General features: G+C 41.6%; 1 protein-coding gene across 1 annotated transcript in view; it reads right to left on the reverse strand.

Moving 5' to 3' along the window:
- usp6nl (USP6 N-terminal like) overlaps positions 1 to 14,023 on the reverse strand; it is a 36,374-nt gene that overhangs the window by 6,504 nt on the left and 15,847 nt on the right. The window contains exons 3-11 of the mRNA XM_030779426.1: positions 10,325 to 10,398; positions 7,918 to 8,000; positions 6,628 to 6,667; positions 5,776 to 5,856; positions 4,072 to 4,179; positions 3,173 to 3,282; positions 1,739 to 1,787; positions 1,257 to 1,377; positions 670 to 764 (exon numbers count right to left, since the gene is read on the reverse strand). Of these exons, the coding sequence (XP_030635286.1) occupies positions 670 to 764; positions 1,257 to 1,377; positions 1,739 to 1,787; positions 3,173 to 3,282; positions 4,072 to 4,179; positions 5,776 to 5,856; positions 6,628 to 6,667; positions 7,918 to 8,000; positions 10,325 to 10,398 (761 nt within the window). The remainder of the gene's footprint in view (positions 1 to 669; positions 765 to 1,256; positions 1,378 to 1,738; positions 1,788 to 3,172; positions 3,283 to 4,071; positions 4,180 to 5,775; positions 5,857 to 6,627; positions 6,668 to 7,917; positions 8,001 to 10,324; positions 10,399 to 14,023) is intronic.

Here is a 14,023-nt window from a genome sequence, read left to right on the forward strand (position 1 = left end):
TACTAAGGAATAAAAACTCACAACTATCCGTTGACATCATCAGATCAAGAGGTCATTTTGTATCAGCTGTCTGCCAGTCAACATGACTGTGATCCTATCCACACAAAGACCAGAAGAGTGACTCATGTTGATGTTTCACTGTCATTAAATACATAGCTGCATGCCTAAGAGATACAACTGATACTGAAATCCATGAAGCATACTTTTAATAACAAATGGCATAATTTGGAGGAGTGTTGAGAATTAAAACTATATCCTTTTCAACACTGATACAAATGACATGTTTACAAACTACATAGCAAACTATTACTCTTTTCTTAACTGTAAGCAACTTTTCCCCTCTTCACAAGGTCACTTTATGCCTCTTTTCCGGTGTGCAGTTTCTTGAATACCTCTGCTCCCTGGTTTCTGAGGTACTATTATAGATAGAAAATGCCTCTGGGACACACTTAGTGAGACAAATCAGTTATACATAATTAATATTGGCCATTCTATATGTCAGGACCCTCTTCATGTCAGCCACAGTAAAGCTTGTCCATGATTTATGAGACTCTGTGTGTGTGTGTGTGTGTGTGTGTGTGTGTGTGTGTGTGTGTGTGTGTGCGTGCGTGCGTGCGTGTGTGTCTGAGTGAGAATGTGCATGAGCTGGTAGGATCATCAGTGTTTTACCAGGTGCTGTTTAAGTTTGGGCATCATCTTCTTCAGGATGCGGTCATGGTGCTCCTGGAAACGCAACAGCTTGGGGAAGCCTGGCACAAAAAACCCTACACACACACACACACACACACACACACACACACACACACACACACAGACACACATAAAAACAGACACACACACACATAAAAACGGACACGTTTAGAGACTTCAGAGTGCAGTTGTTACTGATGTCTGTCTTAAGCAGAATGATTACCAGTTACATGTTACTGTTTGTGGGAGCATTTATCCATAACACATGTCTTACAGTCACAGACCTGTGTTCATGTTGATCCCATATATTGTGGTTTGTGGTCTCATGACTGAGATTATATGTAATCTTCTTAGGGCTGTGTGCAAGAGCTTTTAATTGTTTGTCATGTGTTTGTGCTTTAGTCGAGTTCTACACTGTATTTAACATAGTTAATGTCATGTCTAGTTTTAGGTAATAATTAATGACTAGGCATTACATGTGTACCATTACATCATATACAAGTGTCTGTAGTATTGTCTATGAGGTGTTTTGTGCTGAAATGTGGGGGGTTTTGCAGAGTATTTACCATGCATGGCATGTTTCTGGCCGGACATTAGTTTGACTAGTGCCCAGAATGCATCCTCTTCATTCATATAGATCAGTAACAGTGCAGTGATGTGACTCATACCCTGGCAGTACCCCACCTCCTATAAACACACAAACACACACACATACACACACAAATAAACACGTCACCAAGAGTTTCTCATTACCATTCATTGTACACGTCCACATACACGCACACAAATAAACACATCACCCAGAGTTTCTCACTCCATCCCTCGTACAAACGCACCTACACAAATACACACACACACACACACACACACACACACAATCTCACACTCTCTCTCTCTCACACACACACACACACAAGTTTTTGGTGGTATTATGTAGTTGATGTAGATATATCAGTATTGAAGAGGATGTTCTTGTAGCTGTAGATATAAGTATTCCAGTTGAGGTGGTCAGAGACTCTGAGGACATTATACATGTAGTCTCACTCACCGTGTTGTACATGGAGTAGGCTGTAAGGACGTGGAACAGATCCTGCTGTCTGCAAACGATCAAACACAAAACTTTACTCTCATGCAATGACAAAATACGCACATCCCATTGAAGCCTAAATCCTAAAGGAGGAGATTAAACACACAATCACTGAAGTTCACAACTTCAGCAGGCTGTAGAGTTAGTCAACCACTTTAGCACATGAGCAGATAGTTCATTTTCTAAGTGTGAGTGTGTGGAATAATCATCTCTCTCTTTCCCTCTCTTTTTTTCTCTTTTCCTCTGACATTAAAGGGCTAACTGAAAAAAGAAATCTGTGCTCTTTCGCCAGCCAATTAGAAAATGTCACATTAATCAGTGAGAGCTTCATCATGAACACGCCTACACACACCCCCCCCCACACCCTCACAACCACAGCCACACCCACACGCACTCATAGACATGAGAATGTAATGGTATGGCCTTTTATATAGCACAGGAAAAATCTTAGGGTCTTTTTCTTTCACTAACTGCACAGCTCTCCCATACACCCCCCCCACACACACACTCACACACAAACACAGAGTTCTCCTTACAAAGCTTAAACCTTTTCAAAACCATTTCATGCTACATGGTGCTCCACATTCACTGCTTAATCCTGTCTCATCTCAGAGTTTGGATAGGGGCAATGAAGCGTTCATTCACTTGGCTGCAACGGAAAACAGCTGAGAGGGAAGAGCTTTACCTGAGTACACACACGTCATGAAAAAACACCATATAACAGTTATATGACCTCATAGCTCAAAATTAGTGTGCAATCTTCCATTAAAACGTTTTTTTTTTTCTTGAGGTAACCTGAATCAGTTTACAATCGTGATTACCTCATACATTGCTCAGACAATGAAAATACAACAATTTGTCTAGGGGAAACTGGTCACTGTTAGTGAACCCAATAAACTTTTATGTAAGATAAACATCCGAAAACTCATTGGTGACAGATCTGACTGAGGCAACACCACTGACTAAAGTAACAGAGGTGACAGGAGGAAGAACGGTATAAAGTCATGGGAATGTTTGACTAAATATGTCAGTATGTGACACTGGACAAGCTGTACTTGATGTTAGAGTGAGGAAACCACCTGTTTGTGACTGTATGATTCTCTTGGCCTTATGTGACCGTCACACTCTCCTGCCCTCAGCCACAATGTTGCTGCCTCCAGTAGAGTGTCACGCTGTCGACTTCCCTTGATTGCTCTTTCCCCAAAACTATCACTCCAGATACTACTCTTCAAAAATCAGATTTTTTGCTGACAATATTCAAGAGCGAATATACAAAACATGTGATATGATGGTAAATTTCTGAGAAACACATTCTAATTTGGTTTTGTAGGCTGAACAGCGCTGTGTAAAGGTAATGTTCGTCTGCGTGCACGGTGGCTGGGGTGACATACTCACTTGACATCGTAACGATGCATAAACATGATGTGGTCCCTGTACGTGCGGTTGACATCCAGGTCAATCTGACGGATGTCAGGGGACAGACTTCTCGCCCTCATCTTCAGTTTCTGAGAAGACAACAAAGGGGACAATGTTGTTAGGAAACAGAAAAGGGAAAATGTAGGAGGGAGGGAGAGATGTGTTTGATGATGAGAATGAGGAGTTTTGAAGGACAGTACGTTAAGAAGGGTGAGAAGAGGTGAAAGGTTCAGAAGAGGTGAAGGTTTGCAGAAGAGAGGGTGGAGAGTGGGGAGCTTTCAGAGAAAAGGATGAAGGCTAATTGCATGAGAGACACTGATGAGCTTTAATAAGTCTGAGTTCAGTCTGACTCTACGAGATGTTCAGTATTCTAGAGTCTGTGCTCTGATCCCGTCTCTTAATGCAAGTAATTAATTGCTGCTGCTGAATTAAATCAAGTTGGCGCTGCAGTTCAGTTATGAATCTCGATGCTCTGTCTGCAGTATGTACAGAGATCTACTGCAAAGTGTGTGTGTGTGCATCTGTGTGTGCGTGCATGTGTGTGCCTCTGTGTGTGTGTGTGTGTGTTGGCAGAGCAGTGGTGGGAGGGCACTGAAATAGTCAGAGACCTCAATATCCTTCTTTCATAGAGTCCTGACAGAGAATTAAAAAAAAAAATCATTTCCTATGTTTGTGGCACAGTTGGCATATGCTAAACCTCAAACACAGACAGGCAAACACTGGTTTTCACATTTGGGCATGTGTACACTATTGGGACAGCTATGCAGAGCTGCTGCAGTTTCAGGTCTGCTGTAGAAACTGTTTTTTTACACAGAGGTCTGTAATGTTCTGTCTTAAAGTGTACAGGCTGCGAGTTTGTGTCAGACGGTATAACTCACCTCATAGAAATCCTTCTTTTCTTCTTTAATTTTGTTTATGTCGAGGAGTAGACTCCAAACCTGGCCTCGTAACTGCAGTGGAATTCCCTTATAGATCCTCCTAACAAGCTAGATGGAAATATTCAGAAACCAGTCAGAATTAGTCAGTGAACTCGTCATCTTTCCCAGTCATCATACCCTGTAACTTCTGCTCTATGACAGGAATGCAAACTCCCTGACCTCTGCTACTCCCTGGAGTTAAAGAGCTAACTGCATGTTCCTACACCCACACACACACTCACAAACACACAAGTACACACACACACACATATGCATATGCACAGACACAGACACACACAGAGACACATGCACATACACACACACACACACACACACACACACACGCACAGAAGAAGAGCATGTAATAAGCAGGGATGGAAATGCACATTTAAGTCAGTAAAGGGGAGGGCTGATCTTCAGGGACTGGTGGTAGAACAAATTAAGTCCTCACAGACAAACTGCTGAAACCACAAATTTAATTGACACAATGAAATCTCTTTCAAAAGCTATTAAACTCATCCTGCCGGAACAAAGAGGGAAGGTAAAAGAGAGATGTATGGCTAGAGTAAGGTGTGGAGGAGAGGGGAGAGATGAAAACTCCTCCTACATCTGCACTCATCTATTTCCATTACTGTCACTAAGCGATTTCCTGGTGCACTCCCCCCAGGCTGATTGGGCATAACAGCAGAGCGCCAATATCGATCACTCGTTCATTGCTCTCTCGTGACTATATTGATGATATTTCATGCAGGCTTTTAATCATTTACTCCCCTCAATAGCCATAAAGCCAGAGAACACTGTGTGTGTGTGTGTGTGTGTGTGTGTGTGTGTTTGTTAAAATGCGTAATGTTTTTAACAATCTCTTATCACATGTAGTAAAACACTAGATTAAGACACGAGGACGCTGGGGGATTGACTGTTTCCACAGAGATGAGAGCTTCGTAATTAAGGAGTGTGAGAGAAGTCAATGAGTCCATCTGTTCAATTAGAGCAACGCTGTGCAGTGTATGTGTGTGTGTGTGTGTGTGTGTGTGTGTACAGCATGTTACACTACTGAGTACCAGTGTATTTTAAAGTCACTGTTAATTCTCATCCAAATTCACATAAAGTGTACATTTCCTTCTCTCCTGCAGTTATACACACATCTCTAAAGTAATTTCTACATATTGCCATCTCCTCAGCCCATTACTACCAGTATGAGATTGCTCATCAACTAGAGAAAGGCCAAACCATTTTCCTCCTGGAGGAAAGGAGGGCGCCCCCCCCCCCCTTTTCACATACACCTCTGTACATTACATATAGCTGTGTTAGAGTGGTGCTGGAGCAAAACCCTGCTTTTCAGAGGGAACGCCCCCTATTCTGGGGTTGTGGGGTGTCACACAGAATTTAAATGACCTTTCATCCATAAATAACAAAGCTTAGAAAAAAAGCTTAGAAAGTTAGGAAGGGCTAAAAATATTCCTTGCACTCTGAAGAATGCTGTGTGGGCTAAAACATCATTCTTTTCACTCTGGACATTAAATATGCCTCTTCCTCTCCTTTTCTTAGGCTAGTTTCTAGAGAAGTGTCCAGGGCAAGTAATATTTGCTTGAGCTCTCTGCGTTAGTGAGTTGTTTCTCCCTCTTTTAGATAAAGGAGATGGAGCATTCTTCTTCTTACAGGTACCTTGTCGCTGTTCTTGTATTTGTCCCAGCTTTTCAGCATCTTCAGCCATTTTGTAGTTCTCTCCACTTCCAGTTGCTTTTGCTGTATGGAGATGGCAAATAATTATTTTTTATACACGCACATACACATACTTTCCAGAAGCACATCACAAAGTAATATGAGATAAGAAACAAGCTCCAGGCTTTGTGTAGTGGTAATCCTAACCACAGATGCACTTTGCATGACATTTATAAGCCTTAGAAATACCCTGAGTCTCCTCAAAGCATTCCTATCTTTAAGTCTAGAGCAGGGAGAACATCATTCTTATCAGAATCTTTTCTGACCTTTTCTATGTGCTCTTAAGGACCGCGCTTCTAAAAGGCTTAAAAACACATTGGGGTTTTCCAGCTCCAGAATATTAAGCAATGTTCTCTCCCCAGGTTCTAATAAAGCATAAAAAAATGCTAATAAAGCAAGTGGCAATAGCACTGTTCTAGTGCACTATCAGATAAGATACACAATTCATCATTCTGATTAAAACATTTCTCTGACTGTGATACCTTTACTAAAAAACTTCCATTTTGCACAGTGCCCGTGTTTTCTTGTGGTCTAAATGATAGTTCTATACTTCGGGTAGTGTAATCTGCATACGGCACACAGTTGGGAATTATTCAGTATAACATACTATGATGCTGCAACCGGACAGTTCCAACATAGTCTCTTTCTAACTGACAGTTTGCTACACATTTGCAGGGGCTTCGTAAGGCATTCATAGGTCAGGACTGAAAAGTGTCTTAGGTTTAGACAGAGTATATATGTCCTGCCCAGAGCATCAATGTCAGAATTCAACAGCTTTGATCTACGATGGCTCACCTTCTCCTCCACCAAGTCATATGCTGGCAGTTCACTTTCACTGTGGAAGAACAGGTAGAAAGAAGGAAAGAAAGAAAGAACTCAGCATAGCTGATTTGCCACACAAAATGAATGAGACACAGAATGTAGTCCAACTCATCAATGACATCATAATCAACCAAGGGCATTTTGCACAGTGTTTTCTGCAGAGCAAATGAGGTAAGAGCAAGTGACCTCATCTATGAATTATTAAATGAAATCGTCTACCAGGAAGGAGAAAAAAAATTCAGCATAATATACTGCTGCTACTGCATCAAAAAGAAACAACCTTCAAAACTGTTCGTGTATGACCATAGAAAAAGGGAACTGGTATGTTCCACAGGATGTGGACTCCCTGGACAAATAAACTTTGACGTGATGACGATTCAGCCGTGACACCCCCCCCCCCCACCCCCACCCCCGCCCACACGCTCCTTCCCAAATCTCAGTTCAAAGAGAGAAACATCGCTTGTGTCAGTGGCTACACGCAAACATGAGATGACAGATTAAAACATTCTTCCTATGCCATTTTGGATCGACTCTCGACATCTAGCGTGACCCTCTCTGGTGTCACATGCTATGCAGTGGTAGATCAGGGTTGTTTGTGAGCTTCTACAGTGGTCAGCAGTAACAGCAGTTTCTCATTAAGATGAGACAGTGGGCACAGTAGCTCCCTCATTCTCTGTGCCTCTTGGTTTAAAAGATTAGTGCCCAGTTATCTCTTTTCCTTCAGCTCTGGTAAAAACATGCAGCTATAATGAGGTCATTTCCTGTCTCTCTCTCTCCCTCTCTGCTTGGTTCAATGACAATTTATCATTTTGTCTCTCAGTCTCCACATCCTGAACAGCAGGGAGTTCTCTCGCTCAAACCGCCCCATAGACCTTTGACCCTTGCAGGAAGCAAAGAGAGTTTCCTGGCTCGTGATTAAGTTCTCTCTGCTTTTCTCTATCTCTTTCTTTCTATCTTTCACTCCTTCCCTCTATCTATCGCTTTTTCTTTAAATCCATATCACTGCCCAATCTATAACTGTTTCTGTCCCAGAGTCCATCTCCCTCTCTCTCTAAGCCAGAGACTGTGGCTAACATTTTACTTCCTGGCATGACAGTCCATATATGAGCTCCTATAAATATCCCAGTGTGCAATGCCACTGAAAAAATGGGAGAGCCACAGTTCTTTCTGTCATAAAACAGAGACCAGGCAACAAAACGATTAAAAACCAGTTCACTGCTTGTTAAATTTCAACAGATATAAAGACACAGGAGATGGTCTTACTGCAGGAAGCCGAAGCGATCGACAACTTTGTAGACATCAAAGTTTGCCTCCTCCCAAGGCTCCACAGACGCACCTTCTTTTCCCTACAATGTACAAACAGAATAACCAGAAATGATATTAATCAGATAGTACTGTCTGTGTATGTGCATGTGTATGTGTGTGTATGTGTGTATGTGTGTGTATGTGTGTGTGTGTGTGTGTGTGTGTGTATATGTGTGAGAATGCACACCCAGCTTTGCAAAGCAGATTGCTCAGACTGAAAAGGTGCTAAGCATGAGTGTTTATGTCTGTAAGAAATAGGTGACAGGGGAGTATAAATAAACCTCTCTATGGCAGACTTCACTAATTCTGTAACGACAGAGAGAGAAGGGACAGAGGGGAGTGGGAGACCATATAATGATGTGAAAGGGGATTAGGAATTAGGGACAGATCACATCCTCATTTGACAAATATGCAAGCCTAATGTATTCAGTTTAAATATAAATCCCACAAGAGCAAGGATGTTATGCATGGTCTTTGAGCAAATTTCAGTGCTCTAACTACTGACAGGCTGGCTCAAATGACTTTTTCCAAAGAACTTCAGAATTTTGAAGCTCATTAACTTAATGTAAGAGCAGTCTTTTTATATTTGACAGTCAGACTACACTCTTCTCCCCATCGTGAATTAGGATGAAGACATTTTGGCCCTAAATCACTTTGAACAACAACAAGGGCCAGTGAAAAACTTTGGTGGGGAACTGACTAGAGGTTGTGTTGTGAATTTAGTGACCCAGATGTCTAACATCTCTGGTAACGAAAGCTATGATTATCTAAAAAACCACTACTTTGATTATGTAAGTTCAACCTAAATGAAAGACAGAGAGTAAAAGAGATGAATATGATTGGGGAAATATGAGTGGTGGATGAAATATATGAATATGGAAAATGGCTGACCACACTGGGTCTGTTGGTGTGCCACACACTCAGTGTCTAACACACAAACACACATTCCCCAGTCATTTAAGAGTCACAGTCAAACTCTTGATCACATAACTCTTAGTGAACCACTATGGAAAACACCTAACAAACCATTAATTCACAGATTATATCATGTTGCTTGAAAGCATACACTGACTTTTGATTTAAAACTAAACTGACCAGCATGGGAATGCAGCACATACTTGCTGTAGTTGTATTATGATCATACTTTTGTACACTTTTTATGTGCCCACACAATAAACAAAGCATACAGAAGCCTCAGACACGCTGTCTCGAGGGGCTGATGCTGCCGCTGCAGTTTTTCAGATCAATATGACGGTGCTTGTCAGAGAAGGGTAGAAACTGTCAGAGAGTGGACAGGCTGTGGTGGGAGGGTTTGTATCTGACCGCCCAGGGCTGAATTGCCATGACTCAACCATTAGAATTTAATTAACGAATGTGTCACAGACACAGGCCTTTAATGAGCTGATTTAACTCAATTAAGCAGGTCAATTTACAGACTGAGAGGGGGAGAAAAAAGGAGAGCCAGACAGAGGCTCCCACACACACACACACACACACACACACACACACACACACACACACACATACATACATACATACATAAAACGCGACCATCTCTTGGGCAACATTAGAAAAACAATAACCTCAAGTTACAGCAAAGATGAATAGTGATGTTTGAACGTGCTTGGAATGTGGTCGATGGGGGTGGACGTGAGCTATGACCTCTCTTGAGTCCAAACCCCGCCTTTGGGCATTATAACAGAGAAAACTGGCATGACGGCCAAGGGAATGGGCAGGAGGTAGCTGTGCTGAAGCTTATGGAATTGGATCGTTAAGTGGGTGGCTACTTTAGATAGACAACTCTTATTAGTGGGGGTTTCGTTGGACTGCCTGAAAATTCTGCTCTCGTATCTTCATTATAAATAATTCTACTAAATACAAGTGAAATATCTGTATGCTGCTGAACATGTCTGTTACTATACTCATGATCTGGACGATTAATGCATCAGAAAATGATTTCATATGAAAAGTTACAGACGCTGAATTGTTTCTTTTGACTTGCTTTGGTACCATGTTGTATTTGTAGCAACTTAATGTAGTCCTACATTTGATATGCATAGTTCGGGACGTCCCTGAAACATGATGGGACAAAATCCTGACAATACAGGGAGCTCCCAGATTATGATATTCTGTCTCTTCTAAATATTAGCATGCCCCACAGGGCAAACCCTGGGATGGGTAGTTTCCAGTTACTGTACCCTGTGGAATTTCATGAGATTATAGCCAATCAAATTCTCACCTCGGTCTGTCAATTCCTGTGAGTACTGTTTTGTGTTAAAGACTTAAGAAAAATGAACCTGCTTCTAGCACACTGCACATTACTCTATGTGCTTGACACTTAATCATGAATACAAGCACTTCTCACCTTGTCATATTTGGCTACTATCTCTGCCCGCTCCTGTTCAAGCTTCACGGCAGCATCCTGCTCTGAGTCAGAACCTGCAGAAAAGGGAGAGAGAGAGAGAGAGAGAGAGAAAGAGAGAGAGGGAGAGAGCGACAGAGGCAGAGACAGAGAGAACATAATGTTTTCTTTCGCTCGTTAATGCTCTGTCATTTTAACAAATGCATACAATTTAGAATTTCATCATCATCTTTTGCTTTTTGCTCTGCAGGTGTAACCCATTTGTATGTTGAAAAAAACCCTGCTTGAGAAATCTTGTTGTGCAAAATGAGTCATTCTGCTCAACACAAATCTGCCTGTGTCTGCATACTTTTATACCCTCTGCCTTTCATCTAATAACTGTGACCTCGGACATAGCCAGTTTCTCTGCCCCTATCCATCTGAACACTAATGGACAGACATCAGATAAATTAGCTCTCTCTGTGTGGGCGGTGCTGAAGTCTCATGGAGAGCCTGCTCAGTTAACACCAGATAGCGTTAGTGTAGAGTAGAGCTAGTCTTATTAATAGGACAGGCACAGTATGGTCCTCAAGGGGAAGTTCTAATGTGATGGTCTTCTTTTCTTGATAGATCAGGTCTGAAGCAAAGAAAGATAATATGAAAAAAGAACGAGGGAAAAAAGAAGAAACCGAGGAAACTCAGAGTGGGAAAAAATGAAGGCGAGAAAACGAGGGAGAAAGAGATATTAAGAGACAGGAAATCTGAGCAAGTGACAAGACTGTTGGCACCATGTGACAAGTTACTATTTGTTTACATTTTGAAGCCAAACATTAGATTTTCTTGGAATTTGAATGACTAATTTAGAGAAACTTGTTTAACACATTCCTGAAAAAGGGTTACGACAGCTGGGCTACGGGAACACGGTGACAGCGATGATGAGCATAGACACCTCTCGAGAGGTCGAAGGCCAATAACACAGAAGTCGTTCACACCCTTCACAAAACAGTTTCAGATGGAGGAATTTCTCACTTCCCATTTGCTCTGTCATGATCACAATCTAAGTTCATTGTTCTACTCCCATGGCTGTCCCAAAGGAAGTGTTTGATTTTTCCACAATCTGACTTATTACCTTCCTCAACTGGTGGTCCACAGACTCCACAGTAGGTCAGTACTAATTGGTCAGTGGAGAACAGAACTTAATTCTAATACACCGGACCTAGCCGCAGCATGCAGAGTCTTAAGAATGTTTGCATGTGTGCAATTTTATGCCATTGTCATAGATAGCTGACCCTATGTGAATAAAAAACAGAAAAGTGAGTGAGAGTCTAGAAAGTGGAGGTATAAGAGAAAAGATGGAAAAAGATCTCTGGAGATATTGTGAAGACATGAGGACTGGGGAGAGTGGAGAGGGAGAGCATTAGACGGTGAAAATGAGAGATGGAGCCTCTCCATAGTTACTGCACATAAAATGTGTGGTTTCCATGGCAAGATTTGGTTGGCTTAACCTTCTCAACTCTGAACCCCAACGGCTCCCCTGCTACTTAAGGAAAAATTAGTATTCAGTTCACACAGTGTATTAAACCAAATTCTGGGCCTCTTATTCATGCTCTTGATATCAGCTCACACCGAGTCCTGAGAAAGTGTGTGGAAAGATCAAGGATTGTCAAAGGACAGTTTAAGAATGTACTGCTAGGTATACTCTAACTTATGACGACCACAACAACTGAACTACTGAAGGAAACTATGTTTACAACATGTCCTGTTGATTCTGTTTTTCAGTGCTTATGTCAGCAAGCTAAAGAGAAAGAAATCAAAAGCTCGGCTTAAGGAGAGATAAAGATTTCAAGGAGAACAGAGTGAAACTCTAAGGTGTTTTTTTTTAAGGGGGGGTGCATCATTCTAGGTTAAGTATTGACTGAGATTCTGCTAGAAGCTATGGTATTTCAGTTAGCAGAAATGGTTACAGAGAGAGTATGCATGTCCATCTAAGCTCAGTTTGAAAGAATATTTGTTACTGTGCCATGCATGAAAAAAGGAGGGCTTGAAATTGGCAAGCTACAATTACCCCTTCATACAGAAGCTAAAAGAACCGACTGAGATGGTTTTAAGACAGCAAAAGCCCATGTAGATCCACACTGAACACTATAAGGGGACATAGGGTAATTTTGAGAGTGAAGAGGTAGTTTAATTGAAGGTCATTGCCCCCGAGACAATTTGGGTTCAGGAAATTTGTGTAACAGCACGTTAACAGTCAGCTTTGAAGAAAATATTTAACCTTTCCTCAGGTATTGCATCCATGCCTGATGGCAACCATATGGTAACTAGCTTGCTGTCCTTACTTTTGACCTACTGTAATCAGTAAACTAGCCATACAGAGATGCATTGGGATATTCATACCAGTCCTTATATAACAGACTGCTCGGACACTCTGGCCAGTTCGATGCCCTTAACCAGCTTGAGAGCCTGACACACTCTCTCTGTCTCTCTCTCTCTCCTACAGACACTCACTCCTCTGTTCTGTGCTTTGGCAAGGGTTCCTCCTGACAGAACATACCATTCAGTGTGAAGGGCTTCCCAGGCTTTACAGTGTCTGCCCCATCACACACATGCATACACTCTCTCTTTCTCTCGCTGACACTGTCTGACACCAGTCCACAAAAGAATCACTTAGTCTCAGATGGTAGTCAGACATGAGGGCATTTATAAGATTTTTTTTGATATGATCCAACAGCTATATTTATCATCTCTTCCTCTCTCACTCCAACCAAGATAACATGTCATTTTTCCTGAAATAAAGACCAACAGAACACCAAAGTCAAGGTCTCTGCTTTCAAAGCCCTAAGCCCCCCCACCACAAACACACACACGCACACACACGCATACACACATTAATGCAAGTTGCAAGTTACAACAGAAAGATGACAATGAATCTTTAAAGGAGGAGAAGCATTAAGACAGGTAAATCTGTCTCTCCCTGCGTCTCTCTCTACACTCCACTGCTGTAGAAAATAAAGAAACTATATTGTCACGCTTCACTGGAAACATACTCATTCCTTTCATTGTGTTTGTCACTATACTCTTTCACTGCATCTTTAGTGAAGGACAGGCAGACAGAGGATGCCTAAAGAAGAATATTATAGAACAGCTCACACAGGCATCACTCTCACACACACATACGTTTGTATGGTTTCTGCCTCACCAACATCCTACCCATTTATAAAACAGCAACATAACTCAAACATCAGCTAAAGAGAGATATGGTTATTGAAGAGCCATTGAAAAAGGTTCCTCACTGCACTGATATTATTATTTTCCATACGGAGAATCATTCAATTAAAATTCAATTCAATTCGATTAAATTCTTAAACCATTCTTTCCAATTAATGATTCAAATGGAGTTCTGATTTGACACTGAATTGAGCTGTAAATGAATTGAAAGCAATCACCAGTGTCGTGGAGACACGGCGAGGCTAATGATGACATCATCTCTTACCTCTGTGACAGTCCTGTAGTTGCTCCTCAGAATGATTCAGATATTTGGTCTGCATTAGTGAACCGCCACACAAACACACAGACACACTAACACACTCGCACTGACAACTAGGAGCATAAACCCATCACAGAGGTGTAGTTAGTAGCACTGGCTTATGAAACCATTTATCTCAAATGGCCCCTTCAACTAATCCAACAACGGGCGAACTCCAAAGATAAACATCAGCTGAG

Source organism: Chanos chanos, chromosome 1 (genome assembly GCF_902362185.1).
Source record: "Chanos chanos chromosome 1, fChaCha1.1, whole genome shotgun sequence".
Classification (NCBI taxonomy): domain Eukaryota; kingdom Metazoa; phylum Chordata; class Actinopteri; order Gonorynchiformes; family Chanidae; genus Chanos; species Chanos chanos.